At 45.6% G+C, this 24,513-nt stretch overlaps 1 protein-coding gene across 15 annotated transcripts in view; it reads left to right on the forward strand.

The window, feature by feature from the left end:
* LOC118373071 (transcription factor SOX-6-like) overlaps positions 1-24,513 on the forward strand; it is a 227,102-nt gene that overhangs the window by 84,415 nt on the left and 118,174 nt on the right. For all 15 annotated transcript variants that reach the window (XM_052462572.1, XM_052462570.1, XM_052462575.1 and 12 more), the window contains one exon: positions 2,288-2,498. In XM_052462572.1, coding sequence (XP_052318532.1) covers positions 2,288-2,498 — 211 coding nt within the window. The remainder of the gene's footprint in view (positions 1-2,287; positions 2,499-24,513) is intronic.

Below are 24,513 nucleotides of genomic sequence, written 5' to 3' on the forward strand. Positions count from 1 at the left end.
GGACTGGAATATGGGGCCATGACAAGTCTGGAGGTTAATTATAAAAAGACGAACACAAATGTACTTCAAAGCTAACAACATTTGTTTTCCCCACCATTGTCACATCACAGTTGGCTGTGGATTGCCATGGCCTTGGCCCTGCGTGACAATTAATTTTTACCATTAAATTGTAAACATTGAAATTGGAAAAGTGAAGTGTCGAGATCCCGTCAGCTCAAGTTGACTTGGTACAGATGGCACATGGGAGAGGGAGTGTGAGAGGGGAGAAGGAGGGATTGACAGAGAGAGAGAGAGAGAGAGAGGGGGAGAGAGGCAGACGGCGAGAAGGCTGAAAGTGTTGCCTTTGCTGATTACCTGACTCCACTGCTGTGCCATGCGTCTGTGTGGGCTGTGCCCTGAACCTGCGCCAGCTGATTAACCCAGCGCCGCTCCACTCCCCACAAGCACCCTCCACTGGCCCTGGCACAACCACAGCCACCCCTGCATAATCACCCCCATCCTGCCCGCCCTGTGCTGGGTGTAGACCTTGCCGCTCCACCCCGGGCCCTGGTACTGAACCGAACCACCTCTCTGACTCCTCTGCCTGTCTGAGAATATTAAGCTTGGATAAAAGATTGCAACAGGAATGCCCAGTGTACTGTACATCACTCCATGTTCTTTGGGAATATCAGCAGATCCCACCCACTTCTCATCATTCTACCTTCTTTATGTTCCTTTCTTCTTGGGTTGTTCACTTTCACCGTTATCTGTGTGTCCTTCAGTAGAATGGCTCCCTCCTCTATGTGTGTGTTGAAGGTATTGTGTTGTTTTGTTGTTAAATGTCAGATCAGGCAGTATTATATATGTCACACAGAGCAGATGTTAGAATACACAGAGGTAAAAGGGTTCTACTCTTGACAGCAGAATTACCTGTTGTCTCTTCACTCTCTGCAAGCCATAATTAAAACAGTCTTGTGTCTGAGAAGCCATGACCCAAGTTCTCTCTCTCTCTCTCTCTCTCTCTCTCTCTCTCTCTCTCTCTCTCTCTCTCTCTCTCTCTCTCTCTCTCTCTCTCTCTCTCTCTCTCTCTCTCTGTCTCTCTCTCTCTCTCTCTCTCTGTCTCTCTCTCTTTCTCTCTAACCCTCTCTCTCTCTCTCTCTCTCTCTCTCTCTCTCTCTCTCTCTCTCTCGGAGTTAAGGTGGAGGAGGTTCTGCTGGTCGGTCAGGTAGGAGCTGTTTCTATACATTCTGTTCTCTCTCTCTCTCTCTCTCTCTCTCTCTCTCTCTCTCTCTCTCTCTCTCTCTCTCTCTCTCTCTCTCTCTCAGGAGGCAAGTGTTTATGTTTCTGAACAATAATCAACAGCTCATTTTAAAGTCTGGGGAAGGGCTCTGCTCTGTCTCTGAATGGGGGATTTCTTTCTCTCTCTCTCTCTCTCTAGAGATGGTGGTGTAGATCTCTCTCTCTCTCTCTCTCTCTGAGGCTCTAGTCTCTATGGAGGGTGTTGTCTCTCTCTCTCTCTCTCTCTCTCTCTCTCTCTCTCTCTCTCTCTCTCTCTCTCTCTCTCTCTCTCTCATTCTCTTCCTGCTCATATTCCATGGACAGAGAGCACCCAGCCATCAGTCTCAGACAGGACCCTTAGTTAAATACTAAACCACACACAGGTGGGACTGAAAAACAACAACAGCCTGAGACAGGACACAGATTTACGATGGCCCGCAGCACTCAGCTGAGAATACGCCTCCGCTCGAAAATGAACAAATTACACAGCACTCACCACAACACAAATGTACACTCAAACGCAATTCAAGAAATTATAGTTGGGAGGTTTCTCTGTGTAGATTCTCCGGAGGTAAAGTAGTGCCTGAGCACACACACACACACATGCACACACACACACACACACACACACACACACACACACACACACACACACACACACACACACACACACACACACACACACACACACACACACACACACACACACACATGCACACACACACACACACACACACACACATTATGGCTATGCCCTCTGAAAGTGTCCCTCATTATTTCACTACACTATTTTCACTTGCCAGATATCATTTGATAGGAGCTGTTGTTGTATGAAAGCCAGAGAGGAGTCATTTGATATGGCCACATCGCCCGGGGCCACCAAAGAACTAGCAATCAATGCATTTGACTACATCAACCGTCAACAGCCGATAAAACTCAGAGACAGAGAGAATACAAAGGGAAATACTAATGATTAAATCCACCCTCCTTTCTCTTTCCCCATCCCTTCCCAACTGCTGTTTTCTTACAGGAATCTGACAGCAATAAAGTATGTTCCCTGTACTCCTTCCGGAATAACTCAACCTCCCCACACAAGCCTGAGGAGGGGGCCCGGGAGCGCGGCGACCTGCTGAGCGGATCTGCGTTCGGAACTCCGGAGCGCCGCAAAGGAAGCCTGGCCGATGTGGTGGACACACTGAAGCAGAAGAAGCTGGAGGAGATGACAAAGTCAGAGCAAGATGGTAGGACACTAAGTACCTGTGTGTATGCGTACATATGTGTGTGTGAGGGAGTGTGTATGAATGCTTCCTTTTTCAAATGGCTTCAAACTTTCCCTCTCCCTCCCTCTCTCTTTCTCTATCATTTTAGTTTTTTCTTTGCCACTCACTCTCTCTTTTAATTAAACAAACACACACACACACACACACACACACACACACACACACACACACACACACACACACACACACACACACACACACACACACACACACACACACACACACACACACACACACACACACACACACACACACCCAGACACACACACACACAGAAATACACAGACAGAGGCAGGGAGGACTGACGTGACTGTGTTTCCAGTTTGTTCTGAACCCTTTCCACAGTGACAAAGAGTGGGTGGCACTACACCTCAGCTTAAGTGTGGTCTCCCCCCACTGCCAAGGCAAACTGTCAGGCCGTAAAACACATGCCACTGACCTGATGCCAGGAACATTACCTTTATATTCTTCAACACAGAAAGCTCTTCACTCAGGGACGCATTCATCAGTCAAAGAAAACGGCACCTACAGACAAAATGAGTCCAGGCTATTACAGTTTTTTACAATCACTTTGGCACTAATTTCGGAACCTTGATGTAATTTTTCAAAACTCTAGACACAAAACTCACAACCAATGATTAAAATACACATTTTTCAAAAATAACACTTTTTCCAATTGCTTGGATACAATACACATAAAGCTAAGATCATTTGTTCATTGAACTAAAATCACCTGTTCAAAATGACACAACTTAACATCAAAGTATTACCATTTCAAAATGCAATTCACACATTACATCTGAGATGACTGTCTATTCAGTTCATTACAATGATCTAACTATCAGTTGATACAACTGATCAAAATGATATGTAACTGTTGCATTACTCTTAATCCATAGTTTTATGGAAACTGACTAACAATGTTCCATGTTTAGATCATGAAGGTTTCAGGATAACGAGATCCATTGACACCAATTACTGTGGAACATGAACCAATTGGAATACATTATCTATGGATGTATTATTTCATCATCATTCCTTATCAGACACTGTTTCTATGGTCCCATGTACCACTTTTCCAGACCATGTTTTCAGATTTGACATTACTGTTCACTCACCGGCCGCTTTATTAGGTTCACCTATCTAGTACTGAGTAGGACCCACTTTTGCCTCCACAACAGCCTGAATTATTCATGGTGTTGTACGTTAAGAGATGCCATTCTGCACACCACTGTTTTAAACAGCTGTTATTTGAGCGTTTGTGGCCTTTCTGTTAGGTTGAATGAGTCTGGACATTCTCCTCTGACCTCTCTCATTAACAAGGTGTTTTTGCCCACAGAACTGCCGCTCACTGAATGTGTTTTGTTTATAGCACCATTCTCTGTAATCTCTAGAGACTGTAGTGCATAAAAATCCCAGGAAGGCAGCTGTTTCTGAGATGCTGGAATCACCATGTGTGGCATCAACAATCATACCACGGTCAAAGTTGCTTATATTACGCATGTTGCCCGTTCTAATGTTAGGTCGAACAACAACTACATCTCTCTACTCTGTATACTCTATGTATTGAGTTGCAGGCAGCCACATGATTCGCTGTTCAAATGTAATCTTCCTTGATGGGCTAAGTCAGGTCTGTAGAGCTGATGGCATGACCTGTGTCATTGTGTGGGATAATGTCAGGTTCCACCATGCTCAAATGGTGCAAGCATGGTTTCAGGCCCATCCACAATTTGCCACCCTGTACTTACCCCCGTACTCTCCTTTCTTAAAACCCGATTGAGGAATTTTTTTCCACATGGAGGTGGAAGGTATATGATAGGCACCCTCACGAACAAGCCACCCTTCTCCAGGCCATGGATGACGCATGCAATGACATCACTGCAGACTAGTGTCAGGCCCGGATTCGCCCTGCCGAAGATTCTTCCCAAGATGTTTGGAAAAATGGAAAACATCCATTGTGATGAACCTGAGGCCAAATCCACAAGACAGAATTGAGGGAAATACAGAAGTACAGTAGTTTTTTTCTTTTTTTGTAGCTAATTATTTTTGCTTTGATTCAAAGAAACCTATGTTGTGATTTTGTTGTATTTCATCAATAAATTTCAGATTTTATTCAATGATTCCACTATGTCTGTAGTCCTCTCTTTACTAGTCCTTTTACAGTGATGTATTTACGTGTAGTACCATAATGAAACATCTATCACATATTTTGTACTACAATATTTAATGATTGTACGAACAACTACACAGTGAAACTATCGGTATCTTGTATGTGGGTGATCTAAATTAATGTTCCTTTGGTATTTCATGATAAATGAGTTATTTGAAACAATGATTCTGCAAGTGCAAGGTTTCTTTAAAGATATGAATGCACAATGCAATGTTTTGAACATTGGACAGCCTGTGTTACAAGTGGTGACCGTTTTGAGTTTTGTGTCTAGAGTTTTGAAAAATGACCACAAGGTTCTGAAGTTAGTGCCAAAAGGATTGTAAAAAACTGTCAAAGTGATGGTGTGCCAATTTAATTAATTCAGTTTACTGTACCATATAGTCCCTAATTTTCATAATTTCCTCACATATCAAATGCACTTAATAACTATATGTCACCCTATGGTAACCCTCCACTCCCTAGTCCTATATGGTATCTCACAGTACCCAACAGAATCTTCTGTCACCCTATGGTAACCCTCCACTCCCTAGTCCTATATGGTATCTCACAGTACCCAACAGAATCTTCTGTCACCCTATGTTAACCCTCCACTCCCTAGTCCTATATGGTATCTCACAGTACCCAACAGAATCTTCTGTCACCCTATGGTAACCCTCCACTTCCTAGTCCTATATGGTATCTCACAGTACCCAACAGAACCTTCTGTCACCCTATGGTAACCCTCCACTCCCTAGTCCTATATGGTATCTCACAGTACCCAACAGAATCTTCTGTCACCCTATGGTAACCCTCCACTCCCTAGTCCTATATGGTATCTCACAGTACCCCACAGAACCTTCTGTCACCCTATGGTAACCCTCCACTCCCTAGTCCTATATGGTATCTCACAGTACCCAACAGAACCTTCTGTCACCCTATGGTAACCCTCCATTCCCTAGTCCTATATGGTATCTCACAGTACCCAACAGAACCTTCTGTCACCCTATGGTAACCCTCCATTCCCTAGTCCTATATGGTATCTCACAGTACCCAACATAACCTTCTGTCACCCTATGGTAACCCTCCATTCCCTAGTCCTATATGGTATCTCACAGTACCCAACATAACCTTCTGTCACCCTATGGTAACCCTCCATTCCCTAGTCCTATATGGTATCTCACAGTACCCAACAGAACCTTCTGTCACCCTATGGTAACCCTCCACTCCCTAGTCCTATATGGTATCTCACAGTACCCAACAGAACCTTCTGTCACCCTATGGTAACCCTCCACTCCCTAGTCCTATATGGTATCTCACAGTACCCAACAGAACCTTCTGTCACCCTATGGTAACCCTCCACTCCCTAGTCCTATATGGTATCTCACAGTACCCAACAGAACCTTCTGTCACCCTATGGTAACCCTCCACTCCCTAGTCCTATATGGTATCTCACAGTACCCCACAGCACTTTCTGTCACCCCCCAACTCTCTCCCCCAGACTGCAAACTGTAAGAAGAACTCACAGTGGAAAAACAAATGTTTGAAAGAGCCGCTACAACATTTCCCCCATTCTTAATTAGCACCACACTAGTAGTATAGTGTAGTATGCAATCAGACTTGGAGCCCCCTGGGAACGCTGGTGTCTCATTCAGCGTCTGGGGAACTCTTAGCTTAAGCGCTACATCACACAAATAAATTAGACGTCCATTTGTTTAAAAATAATTTGCCGCTTTCTTTTTATAAAGTGTTTGTTTGGTGGTCTTTGCACAGTATCAACTATCCTGGATGATTCAGTAGATAGCAATCTCCGTCCCAATTTCTAATATTCCTAATATTCCTAATAACAATATTACATTTTTAGCAATGTTAGATATTAGATTTACGATCATTTCTTCAGATTCATTATTTATGATATTGTTGACTTATGTGTTTAATAGTAAAAACAGTGTCTTAACTAGTATGTCTTCCCCTGTTGTCTTAATGGTATCGGTAGTTTCATACCCTTGACTTTTCCGGAGATGATACCTTTCCCTCGGCACAGAGGACATCTCTCATATGTCTCTGGTTTCTGATGGGGTTGTTTTCCGCGGCGGGCGCACTCCTCTGAGCCCTCTGTGGCGAAGGCGGGCGTTATGGTAATGAGCCCCAGCTGGTGAGGGCCGGTTGTTGCAGTAATTTAAATGGTCAAGTGCAGCTGGTAATCCAGGGCCGTATGTTAGCGCAGGGAGGAGAGAGTGCTTCAACGTGCAGTACAGCTGTTTTCATCTCCTGTTAATAAAAGAGCCTGGCCCTGCCTCATGCGCCATGCATCAACACCACCTAAATAAACTCCCTTGTTGGAGGAAATTAGTTTCTGAGAACACAGAACAAGACAAGAGGCTCACGAAGTTCAATATGTCGTCTGTAAGCTGCTGGAATGGAGAGATTCAGTGTCCTTATGGACGCTTGACACTAATTCCATCAGTAGAGATGACTGTGTGATTGCTGCACATCAGAAGGGATATTACAGAATACAGTGTGTAGGGCAGGCGGGTAACTGTTGTTACCATTCATAATCTATGTCAGTGTTTATAGAGAGCCTCTGTGAGCATCTTGAACGGGCAGGATTAACCCATTACGGGCAAACCAGGAGGTCGGAGAGCCATTTGTTGCCTTAATGACCTGGCTAATGTAAGACAAAGCAGCGATGAGCTAAATATATCACTTATCTAAGCTACAGTATCATGGAGACAACTGTTCCTCCTAATCCACCCTGCTTTAGTCCCTCTACTGGTCTGGATCACTGGAGTCTTCAGAGCAGAGCTAGACACCATCTGCTGCCATTATTCTGACTGAGTCCTCCCTGTTATGTCCCTGGTCAGGAATCTCATCTCATTGTGATGATGGATCAAGACTGAGCTTGCTGACCTTAATGGTAGAGGGCATGAGAATCCTCTCTGTTTTACCTATTACAATGTAGACACTTGTTACTACATCATTAACATTGAAGTTGTTTAAACTGGACTTTGTATATCCTCTTAGATTCAGTGACGAATGAGTCAGAAAGTGTCATTTAGATGATTGTGTGACGTTGTGCTAGTCCAGAGGCCATATTTGCTACTGAGCGATAGTAAAGCTGTGGACTGGGACAGAGAGCAGTCCTAACAGACGATGATAGAGTCTCCTTCCGCCGGCCATGCCTCTTTCAGTCCCCCTACAAAACGTTGATTAAATGTATATCGTCGTCAGGGTTCGCTGCCCTCAAATCCAATCAGACCTAAGTTGACCACAACTTTGCCTAACTGGGCTGCCATCTCAGTGCTCCGTGCCTGAACCCGCCACAGTGGCCATACTCAGCGGCTCTACCGCCCTCCCACCCCTGCTACGTCCTCTCTGTCACTGTTCCTTAAAGTGCTCTAAGTGCTTGTGACTGCGCTAATGAATGAAATGTCCTCCCAGCAGTGAGGACTGCATTAAGCTGAATAGCCACCTTAGCTGTAAAAGCTCTATTAGACTCAGTGGCCAGGAGGGCTAACGATTGTGCCCAATGTTTATTTACTAGGTATTGTAAATGCATTATTTATGGAGAGCTTTCCAGACACCACTTGTCAAGAGTTAAAAATGTCAGTATAAGGTATTAAGGGAAAAAGAAAAATGGCCTCCATTATGAAGATCCAAGGTGACCTTGGTTGGATTCACAATTAGACCAGCTTCCTATGATGCACTAAAGTATGAATAATGGAAGTCAACCCCATGTTGTCCCCAAGACAAGGACAGGTGATAGTTGTGTTTGTTAGGTTTTAGCCTGTTCCTTTGGGCTCTATACAGACAGGTCGAATCCTTGCCAGCACAACCAGCTCTGGATTGGATTTGCGTGCGGTTAATGAATTCCTAATGTCTCTTTCTATTGTGCATTGAGTGGCATGCCGAGACATGTTTTTATTCTTTATTGGTGGCCTGTCGAGCACAATGCAATTTCTGTGCACGGAGGCATGTCAGAAAGTGATGCACTCAAGCCGGTCAGATATTTGTCTCCTTCTTTGTAGTGTTCTCTGTTACAGACTTGCTGCTTGCATCAGGGAATGTCAACACACAGGCATGCACGCACAAACGTCCCCTTTTTGCCTGGGCATCGCCAGTCCTCTGCCTGTGCCAGTGTAGCCAGCAGTGTCGTATTGCCAGGAGTAGTTCTAGCTGCTGCTTGTTATATTTTAATCCATGTTTAAAGGCCGGCGAGACTGAATGACATGTTTCAGGCAGGAGTGTGGCAGGGCTGCAGGCTAACCCTAATCCCAACACTGACCTGGGATATTGAAACATGTTCTAGGTCTGTCACGCCCTGACCATAGAGAGGCTTTTATTCTCTATTTTGGTTAGGCCAGGGTGTGACTAGGGTGGGCATTCTATGTTAATTTTCTATGTTTTGTATTTCTTTGTTGTTTGGCCGTGTGGTTCTCAATCAGGGATAGCTGTCTATCGTTGTCTCTGATTGAGAACCATACAAAAGTGAAATAAACAATAAAAATTAACAGTAAACTCTCTCTCTCTCTCTCTCTCTCTCTCTCTCTCGCTCCCCCATCTCCCTCTTCCTCTCTCTCTCTCTCTCTCTCTCTCTCTCTCTCTTTCACTCTCTCTTTCGCTCTCTCTCTCTCGCTCCCCCATCTCTCTCTCTCTCGCTCCCCTGTCTCTCTCTCTCTTTCGCTCTCTCTCTCTCTCTCTCTCTCTCTCTCTCTCTCTCTCTCTCTCTCTCTCTCTCTCTCTCTCTCTCTCTCTCTCTCTCTCTCTCTCTCTCTCTCTCTCTCTCTCTCGTTCCCCCCTCTCCCTCTCCCTCTCTCTCTCTCTCTTTCACTCTCTCTTTCGCTCTCTCTCTCTCGCTCCCCCATCTCTCTCTCTCTCGCTCCCCTGTCTCTCTCTCTCTTTCGCTCTCTCTCTCTCTCACTCCCCATTTCTCTCTCTCTCTCTCTCGCTCCCCATCTCCCTCTTCCTCTCTCTCTCTCTCTCTCTCTCTCTCTCTCTCTCTTTCACTTTCTCTTTCGCTCTCTCTCTCTCGCTCCCCCATCTCTCTCTCTCTCGCTCCCCTGTCTCTCTCTCTCTTTCGCTCTCTCTCTCTATCTCTCTCTCTCTCTCTCTCTCTCTCTCTCTCTCTCTCTCTCTCTCTCTCTCTCTCTCTCTCCCCATCTCCCTCTTCCTCTCTCTCTCTCTCTTTCACTCTCTCTTTCGCTCTCTCTCTCTCGCTCCCCATCTCTCTCTCTCTCGCTCCCTGTCTCTCTCTCTCTTTCGCTCTCTCTCTCTCTCACACTCCCCATCTCTCTCTCTCTCTCTCTCTCTCTCTCTCTCTCTCTCTCTCTCTCTCTCTCTCTCTCTCTCTCTCTCTCGCTCTCCCATCTCTCTCTCTCTCTCTCTCTCCCTCCCTCCCTCCCTCCATCCCTCTGCTTGTAGTTGTAATCCGTCTCTGGGCTATGTGTTATCCCAGTGTCTGTGGAAGTGCTGCAGTGTGAGTGTGAGTTTGTAATCAGCATTGTGTGCTAAGGAAGGGCAGGGTCATTATCCTCTATTACGACACGGTGTGTAATGAGATTCAGGGATGGGGAAAGCTTTGGAAGAGAATAGGATCAGCTTCAAGCCGTTGGCCTGATTAATAGTGATGAACTCATGACTTAGTCCTAACACAGTCTCTGCCCCAATCCTGCTGTCTCAGCCATGGAAGCTCACTGTAAAATTGGCTACAGGTGATTTGTACCGTTTGAACTATATGGGTAATACATTGTTATTAGTCAAGCTCAGGATTTCTTGTGGAAAGGCATTTTCATTCATGACTACAGTATCTGGTTGTGTTGTTACGATTCACTTAAAGGTTTGCTTAAGAAATAATATAGTATGACAAGCTCTCTCTCTCGTTCCCTCTCCCCTCTATCCAGCTGCCCTGTCGTCTGGCTCGGTTTAATCCCACCTAATTAATAGGAATCTTTGTTATAATGATCTGTGGCGTGAGCCTCTGACTCGATGCATATGCAATGAGGCTGGAGACCCAGTCGCCTTTTTAATGTGTTGGCTGCTAGCCGAGGTGAACCTGCAGGTTTTGAGGCGCGCTTCAAACACTTAGCTCTCCTCTACTCTCCTCTCCCCAGTCTCCCAAACATCAGTCAACCGCCAGTTTCTCTCTTCCTCTCCTTTCCACTCGCGCTCCATCTTCTTGTCTTCTCATTTAATAATTGTCTTTCTCTTCTGTCTATCTGACTCCAACAACCTGCTTATATTGATACAAGTGACATATTTGATCAGTGGATGTTGTATTTGTGTTTGTTTGAGTATTTTAGTGGGTGTTTGTGTGTGTGTGTGTGTGTGTGTGTGTGTGTGTGTGTGTGTGTGTGTGTGTGTGTGTGTGTGTGTGTGTGTGTGTGTGTGTGTGTGTGTGTGTGTGTGTGTGTGTGTGTGTGTGTGTGTGTGTGTGGTACTCCCTGCGTATAGCTCCATTCTTGTGTTTTTTATTCCTCTTGTGATACTATTTACATTTGTAGAATGTTTTGCAAACTTATTTTACTAAATTTTGAGCAAGGCTCTTAAGCAAGTATTTCACGGTAAAGTCTACACCCGTTGTATTCAACACGTGTGACAATTAAAAATATGATTAAATAAACAAATTTAAAAAACTGAAATACCTTATAAAATAGGTAGTCAGACCGTTTGCTATGAGACTCGAAATTGAGCTCAGGTGCATCCTGTTTTTGCTGATCATCCTTGTTTTTACAACTGTTTACACCTGAGGTAAATTCAATTGATTGGACATGGTTTGGAAAGACACACACCCGTCTATATAAGGTCCCACAGTTGACAGTGCATGTTAGAGCAAAAACCAAGCCATGGGGTTGAAGGAATTTTCCATAGAGCTCCAAGACAGGATTGTGTCGAGGTACAGATACCAAAACAGGTACCGAAAAAATTCTGCAGCATTTAAGGTCCCCAAGAACACAGTGGCTTCCATCAGTCTTAAATGGAAGAAGTTTGGAACCACCAAAATTCTTCCTAGAGCTGACCTCCCGGCCAAACCTGGTACCATCCCTACGGTGAAGCATGGTGGTGATAGCATTATGCTATGGGGATGTTTTTCAGCGGCAGGGACTTGGAGATTAGTCAGGATCGAGGGAAATATGAACGGAGCAAATTACAGAGAGATCCTTGATGAAAACCTCCTCCAGAGCTCTCAGGACCTCAGACTGGGGCGAAGGTTCACACAGCCAAGATAACGCAGGAGTGGCTTCGGGCCAAGTCACTGAATGTCCTTCAGTGGCTCAACCAGAGCCCGGACATGATCCTGATCAAACATCTCTGGAGAGACTTGAAAATAGCTGTGCAGTGATGCTCCCCAACCTGACAGAGCTTGAGAGGTTCTGCACAGAAGAATGGGAGAAACTCCCCAAATACAGGTGTGCCAAGCTTATAGCCTCATACACAAGAAGACTCAAGGCTGTAATCGCTGCCAAAGGTGCTTCAACAAAGTACTGAGTAAAGGGTTTTTATTTTTTATAAATCAGCAAACATTTCTAAAAACCTGTTTGTCATTATGGGGTAATGTGTGTAGATTGATGAGGGGGGGAACGATTTAATCCATTTTAGAATAAGGCTTAACGTAAAGAAAATGTGGAAAATGTCAACGGGTCTGTATACTTTCCCGAATGCAATGTATGTCTGTCTTTCTCTCTCTCTCTCTCTCTCTCTCTCTCTCTCTCTCTCTCTCTCTCTCTCTCTCTCTCTCTCTCTCTCTCTCTCTCTCTCTCTCTCTCTCTCTCTCTCTCTCTCTCTCTCTCTCCCTCTCTCTCCCTCTCTCTCTCTCTCTCTCTCTCTCTCTCTCTCTCTCTCTCTCTCTCTCTCTCTCTCTCTCTCTCTCTCTCTCTCTCTCTCTCTCTCTCTCTCTCTCTCTCTCTCTCTCTCTCTCTCTCTCTCTCTCTCTCTCTCTCTCTCTCTCTCTGGCCTCCAGCCCTCTCTTTCTCTGGAGCAGTGCTCTGGTCTGTCACTTTGTTTGAATAGGTCTCTGTGGAGCTGTTCAGTGCCTGTGTTCATTCTTGGCCCATGGCGTGGCCTGCCAGCCCTGTGGAGCAGTGCTCTGGTCTGTCACTTTTGTTTGAATAGGTAATGTGGAGCTGTTCAGGCTGAAGAGACATGAGCTGGAATCACTTGTTAGGACACATGATCAAAAGCTGCTCTCTGCACTCTGCCAATCAAACCTCTTGTCACCCTGTGAAGCAGACGTTAAATAGATTTTTCGGCTGTACGCCGCGGGCAGCCTGCCAGCCTGACATGTGAACTTTTACCAAAAGATACCAGCTCTGCTACTCCTCCCCTTCCTCTATCACCCCAAAAACTCCTCCCTCATCTCCCCCTCCCCTCCCCCTCTCTCTCTCCTGCCACAGCACTGCCCCTCTGCTGCCAGGCCAGTGAACAGAGCCCAGAGCTAAATGACATGGCTAAGTGTGGGGCACAGGGAGCATGCTCCACTCTCACTCTCCAGCTTGCCTTCTCTGAACAATGGATTTAGTATGCAGTCCAAACAGAACCCATACACACCACATCACGACTGCCTCCTAGGAGTTAGGAGAGACAGGGGAGTCCTGACAGAACAAGAACAGCATGGGGGGGGTTGTAGCTAAATCTATCTAAACGTGGAGCTCTCCCTCTTTGAGATGACAAAACAAGCAGCTGCTTCTTCAGTGTGCCATTCTTCGCTGCATTGGAATCACCTTCCCTCTTCTCGTATTCCCATTAGTCAACAGTAGCAACTGCTGTGAAGCATTCCGAGAGCCATCTTCCCGGGATTCAGCTGTTGACTCTGTCCCCCTGCGCCTGAGGAGCACAACGCTCCCATTGTGTTGCTGGCCCAGTGGCTGCACAGGATCCCCCTGATAGGAGGAAACGGGTGTCTTAGGGAGACAAATCACAGCCAGGGCATTACAGAGGACTGTTTGTGTTAAGACACACTCCCCATAGGTGCATCCCATCAGCTGGATCTCAGCTCTGGCCCAGACCTATAGTACAGCCAACCCTAATGGATTGGGACTCAATTATACTAAAAAATATTGATTATTTTTAAAAATGATTGAGAAGCTATGGAAGAGGTTTTATGTATTCTGTTCTATGAATTTCCATGTTACTTTAAACAGACTAAAAGACTAAACAGTGTAGAATAACAGCTTGTATAGAATAGGAGTGTACTGGAGACTACACTTTCAGCAGCTTTAATAGCCTGGCTGTTTTATGTGACCCCTCAGTATTTGGAATGCTACAGTGAGGGCAGAATGCTAAGGCAGAGCCCATTAATGCTCTTAAATCTGTCATTGTGCTGGAGCTGTAGATCTGGAAATAGCAGACTCCTTTATGCAGAACAGGGACCGACATGGACAGGCTTTACGTAATCAGCCTGGAGAGTGGGGGAGATGGGGGGGCAACCATTGGCACAACAGAGCTTCTGCCAGGACAGGGGGAAACTTGAGGGGGATGGGGAGTGAGGGCCAGTTGGAGGGACAGTGGGACACTAGAACAGGGTTGTGTGTGTGTGTGTGAGGGGTTATACTGGGAAAGTCTCTGCCCAGTATCACTGTCCAAGCCTTGGCGTTCGGTTCCCAGGCATTCTCCACACATAACTGGACAAAAGAGCTGGTGTCATCTGACCGGGGATGAAAATAGTGTCAATGTAACCCACACCATGGGCACAGACAGCCCCTGTGGCCTGCTAATGATTTCAGGGCACATCGCATGGTTGTTTTATAAGACCATGGTACGTCAGCCATCCAGCTAGCAAATCTGCTTTGGTACAGGCAGACATGACAGATTACACAGATACGCCTATTACCATATTTGCATTGTTTTCCACCTAACAGTGAGCATGAATATTTTACACTCCACTTTGATGTCTGCCTCTTGAACAGAGAGACTGTTTAATCACTTGTGATGAAACAAATGTCTGCCCTCACTCTCGTTCTCTCCCGCCTTGTTCAATATCATTTCACATGTGCCAAGAGATGAGATTAGGATGTCAGAAGGAATGCATAGGAACATGTTTTATTGCGCTGGAAAGCTTGAGTGCTGATGAGTATAATTATTCGGCGAAAACCATCTCTCGTTGGGAGTGCCCCCGATATAATTTTAAGCCTGCGGAGGTCGAGTGGTTAATATGTTTTAAGACCCTGGCATCCATTACGTGTCATGAAGTTCCAATGATAGGTTCAAGTTATGAGTTTGGATTATAATTAATGATCGCTGTGCTGGAATGACATTTTCCTCTAACTCAGTACCACTTATCATAATGCTACAATTAGTGATTTGTGTGTTGAGGCACCCCACTTTCTCCATCCATGTTCTCCTCCCCTCTTCCCCTCCCCTCTTCTCTCTCACTCTTCCTGCCTGTTTGTAGTTCTCTCCTGGGTGCCAGTTGGCTTCATGGCGGCTGCCGTAAGACTTCTGTTGTTAACTTTTTGTTAAAGTCATGGCTGGGCAATGAGCTCAGCCTCACATGAGATCTGAATTCTTCCATCCTTGCACAGCTTGTCTCAGTCCGTGTAGCTCTGTATCCCAGAGAAAGGGGATGGCTTGTTTCAAAGGAAAATATGGCTCCCATTGTTGCAGAACCATTTTGGAACAATAGTGCATTGAGACATTTAGCTGTGGGCCAGTGAAGGGGACTTCCTAGAAATTGGAATTCTTAACCTTTGAAGTACCATGGTTACTTCATCATCCTAATTCTCCCTGGTCTGGCTGGCCTAGCATCAGAAATGTCTATTGTGTTCAGTCTCAGAGATGGAGATATTCAATACAAAAACTGGTTGAGCCCTTGAATATGAGAACATTTGTACATGCAGTGCTGCTTAGCCTTAACCAATTTAATATTCTGGCACTGTACCAGCTGTTCAGATCATGGCTCAATTACTTTGTAAACTAAAACATATCAGACGGTTTGAGGCTGTGTGTGTCTGTCTGTCTGTCTGTCTGTCTGTCTGTCTGTGTGTCTGTCTGTCTGTCTGTCTGTCTGTCTGTCTGTCTGTCTGTCTGTCTGTCTGTCTGTCTGTCTGTCTGTCTGTCTGTCTGTCTGTCTGTCTGTCTGTCTGTCTGTCTGTCTGTCTGTCTGTCTGTCTGTCTGTCTGTCTGTCTGTCTGTCTGTCTGTCTGTCTGTCTGTCTGTCTGACTGGTATGGGTTAGAGAATGGAGGTCGTCATCTAAAAATAGTGACCTTTGGACTCGCCGTCCACAGAGCAATGTGTGCACATCCTGAACTCTGACATCTCAGTAAACAGAGCTGGTTCATAAACATCTTTAATTGCTGCTTGGTAGAAACTGAGAATGTCACAGACTGCAATAGCAAATAGTTCCCCTTAATTAGACAAAGTAAAGTTGTATTTGAACATGTACAGGGCCTTCGGAAAGTATTCAGACTCCTTCACTTTTTCCACATTTGTTACATTGCAGCCTTATTGTAAAATGGATTAAATAAATACAAATCCTCAGCAATCTACACACAATACCCCATAATGATGAAGTTAAACAGTTTTTTACAAATGTTTGCTAATTTATAAAACTTTAAAAAGATACCTTATAAGGTATCGACTCTGTCAATCACCACTTTGAGTTTCCCACAGATGACAGTGTATGTCAGAGCAAAAACCAAGCTATGAGGTTGACGAAATTGTCCGTAGATCTCTGAGACAGGATTGTACCGAGGCACAGAAGGAGGGTACCAAAAAATGCCTGCAGTATTGAAGGTCCGGAACACAGTGGCCTCCATCATTCTTAAATGTAAGAAGTTTGGAACCACCAAGACTCTTCCGAGAACTGGACACCTGGCCAAACTGAGCAATTGGGGGAGAAGGGCCTTGGTCAGGGTGGTGACCATGAACCTGATGGTCACTCTGCCAGAGCTCTTTAGTTCCTCTGTGGTGATGGGAGAACAATCCAGAAGGACAACCATCTCTACAGCACTCCACCAAGCAGGCCTTTATGGTAGAGTGGCCAGATGGAAGCCACTCCGCAGTGAAAGGCACATGACAGCACACTTTGAGTTTGCCAAAAGGCACCTAAAGAGTCTCAGACCATGAGAAACAAGACTCTATTGTCAGATGAAACCAAGATTGAACACTTTAGCCAGAATGCCAAGCATCACTTCTGGAGGAAACCTGGCACTATCCCTACGGTGAAGCATGGTGGTGACAGCATCATGCTGTGGGGGTGCTTTTCAGCGGCAGGGACTGGGAGACTAGTCAGGATCAAGGCAAAAATGAACAGAGCAAAGTACAGAGAGATCCTTGATGAAAACTGGCTCCAGAGGGCTCAGGACTTCAGACTGGGGTGAAGGTTTACCTTCCAACAAGACAACGACCCTAAGCAAACAGCCAAGACAACGCAGGGGTAGCCCAGCCAGAGCCCGGACATGAACCTGATCGAACATCTCTGAAGAGACCTGAAAATAGCTATGCAGCGACGTTCCCATCCAACCTGACAGAGCTTGAGAGGATCTGCAGAGAAAAATGGGAGAATCTCCCCAAATACAGGTTTGACAAGCTTGTAGCGTCATACCCAAGAAGACCAAGAAGGTGCTTCATTTTTTGTAAATGAGCAAAAATGTGTTTTTGCTTTGTCATTATGGAGTATTGTGTGTAGATTAAAGAGGAAAAAAATCAAATGTAATACATTTTTTGAAAAAGGCTGTAATCTAACAAAATGTGGAAAAAGTCAAGGGGTCTGAATACATTCAGAAAGGCACTCTATGTCCTAAATCATTATAGGTAAAGTCATCTTGTTTAATTTATATGTACGGTACCAAGTACTGTACAGTATATGCCTTTGCCATGTTCTCAACATATCTGCACGCACGCACGCACGCACGCACGCACGCACGCACACACACACACACACACACACACACACACACACACACACTCACACACACACACACACACTCATACCAACACACACTAAAAATCAAGGTAATATAAAGCCTAAAAGCATAGTATACACCTGTAATTATCATGGATGAAATAGCCTGGATGGATCTGGAGAGCACGTTATAACATTATATCACTATTACCATGCTTGTAAAGTCTTTCTTTTTTCACTTTAGTATCTCTTCTTTTTTTAATTAATGCAGCATTTACATTCTCTGTATAATGCAGAGGAATCTGTGAAGCACATCGGCGTTGCCTCTAAACGTTGAAGATAAAATAAAGTTTGGGGGGCTATGCCAGACACTTGGCTTCACTGCACATTTTAATCCTTCATGTGGATCCGATGAGTATTTTTTTTGTCCTTGTACCGTCTCAGGCAAACATTCATTTAGTAAATCCCATTGAGCAGCCATGGTCACAGTAAGCAGCGTTATCCACACACTTCTATTCGTTTAACACAGATGAATAAATGGGAATGTTTTGGAGCATTGATTAGCAGCAGAGTTTATATCTGACAGTTAGATTGCAGGGTACCCAACCAAAATCGTCTCCACTGCAAGGTACCCAGTAATTTAATTCTTGTGTGAAATTATTATAATTTATTACAGTGTGTGGACCCTAATGATTACCGACATCAAATGGAAATTATAAATTCAAATGAAGTCTACATCTCCCTCGTAATGCTCATCTTCACAGTGTTGAGACCCTCATCAGCACTGGCTGAAGTTTGAAGCAGACGTCCTCCTCCTCTCTTCCTTCGTGTCATTTTACTTTTCATTTATTTTCTCCGAAGACAGACTTGCTTATTTTGATGTTTATCATAATGTGTGATGTAAGCAGCAAGGTGTTCATTACACTCCTCATACCCCTGATACCTCCTTTGTCCCACCTCCCACATATGCGGTGACCTCACCCATTACAACCAGCATGTCCAGAGATAAAACCTCTCTCATCATCACCCAGTGCCTGGGCTTACCTCCGCCGTACCCGCACCCCACCATACCCCTGTCTGCGCATTATGCCCTGAATATATTCTACCATGCCCAGAAACCTGCTCCTCTTATTCTCTGTCCCCAACGCTCTAGGCGACCAGTTTTGATAGCCTTTAGCCGCACCCTCATACTACTCCTTCTCTGTTCCGCGGGTGATGTGGAGGTAAACCCAGGCCCTGCATGGCCCCAGGCACCCTCATTTGTTGACTTCTGTGTTCGAAAAAGCCTTGGTTTCATGCATGTCAACATCAGAAGCCTCCTCCCTAAGTTTGTTTTACTCACTGCTTTAGCACACTCTGCTAACCCTGATGTCCTTGCCGTGTCTGAATCCTGGCTCAGGAAGGCCACCAAAAAGTCAGAGATTTCCATACCCAACTATAACATCTTCCGTCAAGATAGAACTGCCAAAGGGGGAGGAGTTGCAGTCTATTGCAGAGATAGCCTGCAAAGTAATGTCATACTTTCCAGGTCAATACCCAAACAGTTCGAACTACTAATTCTGAAAATTACTCTCTCCAGAAATAAGTCTCTCACTGTTGCCGCCTGCTACCGACCCCCCTCAGCTCCCAGCTGTGCCCTGGACACCATTTGTGAATTGATTGCCCCCAATCTAGCTTCAGAGTTTGTTCTGTTAGGTGACCTAAACTGGGATATACTTAACACCCCGGCAGTCCTACAATCTAAGCTAGATGCCCTCAATCTCACACAAATCATCAAGGAACCCACCAGGTACAACCCTAACTCTGTAAGCAAGGGCACCCTCATAGACGTCATCCTGACCAACTGGCCCTCCAAATACACCTCCGCTGTCTTCAACCAGGATCTCAGCGACCACTGCCTCATTGCCTGTATCCGCTACGGTGCCGCAGTCAAACGACCACCCCTCATCACTGTCAAACGCTCCCTAAAACACTTCTGTGAGCAGGCCTTTCTAATTGACCTGGCCCGGGTATCCTGGAAGGACATTGACCTCATCCCGTCAGTTGAGGATGCCTGGTAATTCTTTAAGAGTAACTTCCTCACCATTTTAGATAAGCATGCTCCGTTCAAAAAATGCAGAACTAAGAACAGATACAGCCCTTGGTTCACTCCAGACCTGACTGTCCTCGACCAGCACAAAAACATCCTGTGGGGGACTGCAATAGCATCGAACAGTCCCCGCGATATGCAACTGTTCAGGGAAGTCAGGAACCAATACACGCAGTCAGTCAGGAAAGCTAAGGCCAGCTTCTTCAGGCAGAAGTTTGCATCCTGTAGCTCCAACTCCAAAAGTTCTGGGACACTGTGAAGTCCATGGAGAACAAGAGCACCTCCTCCCAGCTGCCCACTGCACTGAGGCTAGGGAACACGGTCACCACCGACAAATCCATGATTATCGAAAACTTCAACAAGCATTTCTCAACGGCTGGCCATGCCTTCCGCCTGGCTACTCCTACCTCGGCCAACAGCTCCAGCCCCCGCAGCTCCTCGCCCAAGCCTCTCCAGGTTCTCCTTTACCCAAATCCAGATAACAGATGTTCTGAAAGAGCTGCAAAACCTGGACCCGTATAAATCAGCTGGGCTTGACAATCTGGACCCTCTATTTCTGAAACTATCCGCCGCCATTGTTGCAACCCCTATTACCAGCCTGTTAAACCTCTCTTTCATATCGTCTGAGATCCCCAAGGATTGAAAGCTGCCGCAGTCATCCCCCTCTTCAAAGGGGAGACACCCTGGACCCAAACTGTTACAGACCTATATCCATTCTGCCCTGCCTATCTGTCTTCGAAAGCCAAGTCAACAAACAGGTCACTGACCATCTCGAATCCCACCGTACCTTCTCCGCTATGCAATCTGGTTTCCGAGCCGGTCACGAGTGCACCTCAGCCACACTCAAGGTACGAAACATCATCATAACCGCCATCGATAAAAGACAGTACTGTGCAGCCGTCTTCATCGACCTTGCCAAGGCTTTCGACTCTGTCAATCACCAGATTCTTATCGGCAGACTCAGTAGCCTCGGTTTTTCGGATGACTGCCTTGCCTGGTTCACCAATTACTTTGCAGACAGAGTTCAGTGTGTCAAATCGGAGGGCATGCTGTCCGGTCCTCTGGCAGTCTCTATGGGGGTGCCACAGGGTTCAATTCTCGGGCCGACTCTTTTTCTGTATATATCAATGATGTTGGTCTTGCTGCGGGCGATTCCCTGATCCACCTCTACGCAGACGACACCATTCTATATACTTTCGGCCCGTCATTGGACACTGTGCTATCTAACCTCCAAACGAGCTTCAATGCCATACAACACTCCTTCCATGGCCTCCAACTGCTCTTAAACGCTAGTAAAACCAAATGCATGCTTTTCAACCGATCGCTGCCTGCACCCGCATGCCCGACTAGCATCACCACACTGGATGGTTCCGACCTTGAATATGTGGACACCTATAAGTACCTAGGTGTCTGGCTAGACTGCAAACTCTCCTTCCAGACCCATATCAAACATCTCCAATCGAAAATCAAATCAAGAGTCGGCTTTCTATTCCGCAACAAAGCCTCCTTCACTCACGCTGCCAAGCTTACCCTAGTAAAACTGACTATCCTACCGATCCTCGACTTCGGCGATGTCATCTACAAAATCGCTTCCAACACTCTACTCAGCAAACTGGATGCAGTTTATCACAGTGCCATCCGTTTTGTCACTAAAGCACCTTATACTACCCACCACTGCGACTTGTATGCTCTAGTCGACTGGCCCTCGCTACATATTCGTTGCCAGACCCACTGGCTCCAGGTCATCTACAAGGCCATGCTAGGTAAAGCTCCGCCTTATCTCAGTTCACTGGTCACGATGGCAACACCCATCCGTAGCACGCGCTCCAGCAGGTGTATCTCACTGATCATCCCTAAAGCCAACACCTCATTCGGCCGCCTTTCGTTCCAGTACTCTGCTGCCTGTGACTGGAACGAATTGCAAAAATCGCTGAAGTTGGAGACTTTTATCTCCCTCACCAACTTCAAACATCAGCTATCTCAGCAGCTAACCGATCGCTGCAGCTGTACATAATCTATTGGTAAATAGCCCACCCATTTTCACCTACCTCATCCCCACAGTTTTTATTTATTTACTTTTCTGCTCTTTTGCACACCAATATCTCTACCTGTACATGATCATCTGATCATTTATCACTCCAGTGTTAATCTGCAATATTGTAATTATTCGCCTACCTCCTCATGCCTTTTGCACACATTGTATATAGACTCCCCTTTTTTTCTACTGTGTTATTGACTTGTTAATTGTTTACTCCATGTGTAACTCTGTGTTGTCTGTTCACACTACTACTGCTAGTGGTCCTTCTGTAGCTCAGTTGGTAGAGCATGGCGCTTGTAACGCCAGGGTAGTGGGTTTGATCCCGGGATCACCCATACGTAGAATGTATGCACACATGACTGTAAGTCGCTTTGGATAAAAGCGTCTGATAAATGGCATATATTATTATATTATTATTATATATTATGCTTTATCTTGGCCAGGTCGCAGTTGCAAATGAGAACTTGTTCTCAACTAGCCTACCTGGTTAAATAAATAAATAAAAAAACATGTTCTTATTGTTTGGTTTCCTCTCTGAATAAGCCTTCATTATCAGTTGATAAACTTTCAGGTGTAGCTATAGGCTGTGTGACTTTAGAAGGTATTCAATGTGCTCCTTTATGGTTCAAGGCTTCTCTTTGAAGGTAAACATTTGATTATTTCTTTGCTTTTCAGTTTTTTCTATAAACGTAGAAATACCAGAAAATGATGTCTTAAACTTTCCAATTACTGTACCTCAAACATCCTGGAACAAGCTCTGAACCCTACTGATGTCTTTATGTTACACATTAATACACATTTTAATGAAATTATTAGTAATGTAGAAATGTAGTATAGCAACAGCCTCAACTGCCTTAATAGGGCGGAGAGAGGTGGAGAGGGGGCGAGAAAAAGTACATTTTGCTATCCAAGCATTTAATGGTGGTTGTTGTTAAAAGTGACCTTGTGGGGTAGAGAGAGAGAGAGAGAGGAGCTGGAGTCTGGAGCACAGTGGAGCAGCACGGCACAGCAGAGCACAGCGGCTGGCTCCTTCCAGCTGCACACATGGCATCCATCGGGGGCACAATCACGCACAGTCCCAACACCTCAGGCTCGGACATATGTTGAGTTTTATTTCATTCTTCTGACATTAATCCTATTCACCAGCTGTTCTGCCAGCTGCCACTCTCCGGCTTAAGAGGAGATTGCAGTTTTGGGGGCTCTGAGTCCTGGTTTATCTTGGCTCCTCATCTCCCCTCACTACGTTTTGATTGGATTTTTCCCCCTCTTCCTTCTCCAGGTTCCTTGAGTTACATACTTCCTAGCTTCTTGCTACTTTCTTTTTAATTATTTCAACTTCGTATTTTCTCTCTCTCCTTCATTTAGATAAGAGAGCTTTAGGGTTGTGTTTTAAGCGGCATCCAAGCCCTTCTCTGGCCAGGGGCCCTTTCAGATTGCTGGCTGGCAGTACTGCGGTGTTCACTGCCTGCCTCTCCTCTCTTCTCTTGTGGACCGGCTCACATTTATAATTCACACACAGTTCTTTCATATGGTCACCACTATCTCATAACAGGCTGCACAGAGACCCACTCCTAGGGGGCAAGGTATCTGGCACTCCTCTCCATGTATGCAGGCTGGCCAGATGCTGCTCCCCAGCCAGTCCCTCTGGTCTAGACAGGATGGAGAGAGTGCAGAAATCTCACGCTTTTACACACTTAATGAAGGAGGGAATCTAACTGGGCTTTAGCATGTTCACCCACGTCCTCTACTAGCATTTCCTTTGGATTAGCTTCGCCTCAGGCTTAACAGTTATCATTATTGACATATCAGGCCTGACATATTTCACATTTATGTACATTGTCTGGAAGCATTTCCCAGTGTTCTCTGTGTAGTTTCTGCCGAAGTACTGCTTCGCGGACGACGGGCTGGGGATGCATGAATTGATCATTGCTCACTGCTCACTTTAATAATTCAAGGCTGATTGCCACAAAGTCCCGCAGTAAAATGGATTGGGAGAGGTCACGTGTTGCCCTGCTGAAGAGGTGAAGCCTCTTGGGGACGGTTCATTATTATACAGTATGCTTGATAGACACGTGTCCTATTCAGAGGTCCGCTGTGGAGCCGTGGGCGGGTACTGGATACCAGAGCCTGGAATGGCTGGGTCACTGCTGTAGGCTTAGCACCTCGGCTCCTATGGATAAAGAGAAAGCAGGACTAGTGGTGACCTCAGCACTAACAGCCCCTGGCCAACCAGGACATTTATCCTACTAACCTACAGCAGGTTATTACAAATACACCTTTCGTAAAAGCTGCCTGGAGATTTAGGTTTAGGTCTATGTTTAGGTCTATGTTACACACACACATATCACTGTACATGAGGATTGCAGCTTTTGCCCTCTGATTTAGTTGAATGTCTTCTGGTTTAGTACATCCAGGTGGACCTTTAGGCTCTCATGGTCCCTTTAAGTGTGTGTGTGCACAGGTCAGGGATTGTTTAACGTTATCCTCAGGTCGTTAGCAACATCTTCCAATGACCCCTGATCTCTAACAGAGAGCCCAGGCCCCACCCCTCAGGCTTACAGACGTGAGTGTGTAAGGACATAAGGGTGTGTGAGGGGTTCCTCCATGAGCCTGGGTTGCAGAATATCCCAGGCTGGTTGTGTTCTATTTATAGTGGCGGTTGGCAAGCTGGGATGGTGTCTATAGGGGAGCCTACAGGTGACTAACAGGGATGCTCACCAAGTGGAATAATGAATAGTATTAGGTGTCAATTAAATCAAGCCTTTCCCGAGGTGCAGGTGCTCCACAATGTACTGGCACATCTCAAGGAGCCAGGCCTCTTCACCCATGCATGCCAGCGGCTTCATTTGCATATTAAAGAGCT

The sequence above is a fragment of the Oncorhynchus keta genome, chromosome 14 (assembly GCF_023373465.1).
Source record: "Oncorhynchus keta strain PuntledgeMale-10-30-2019 chromosome 14, Oket_V2, whole genome shotgun sequence".
NCBI classification, from domain to species: Eukaryota; Metazoa; Chordata; class Actinopteri; order Salmoniformes; family Salmonidae; genus Oncorhynchus; species Oncorhynchus keta.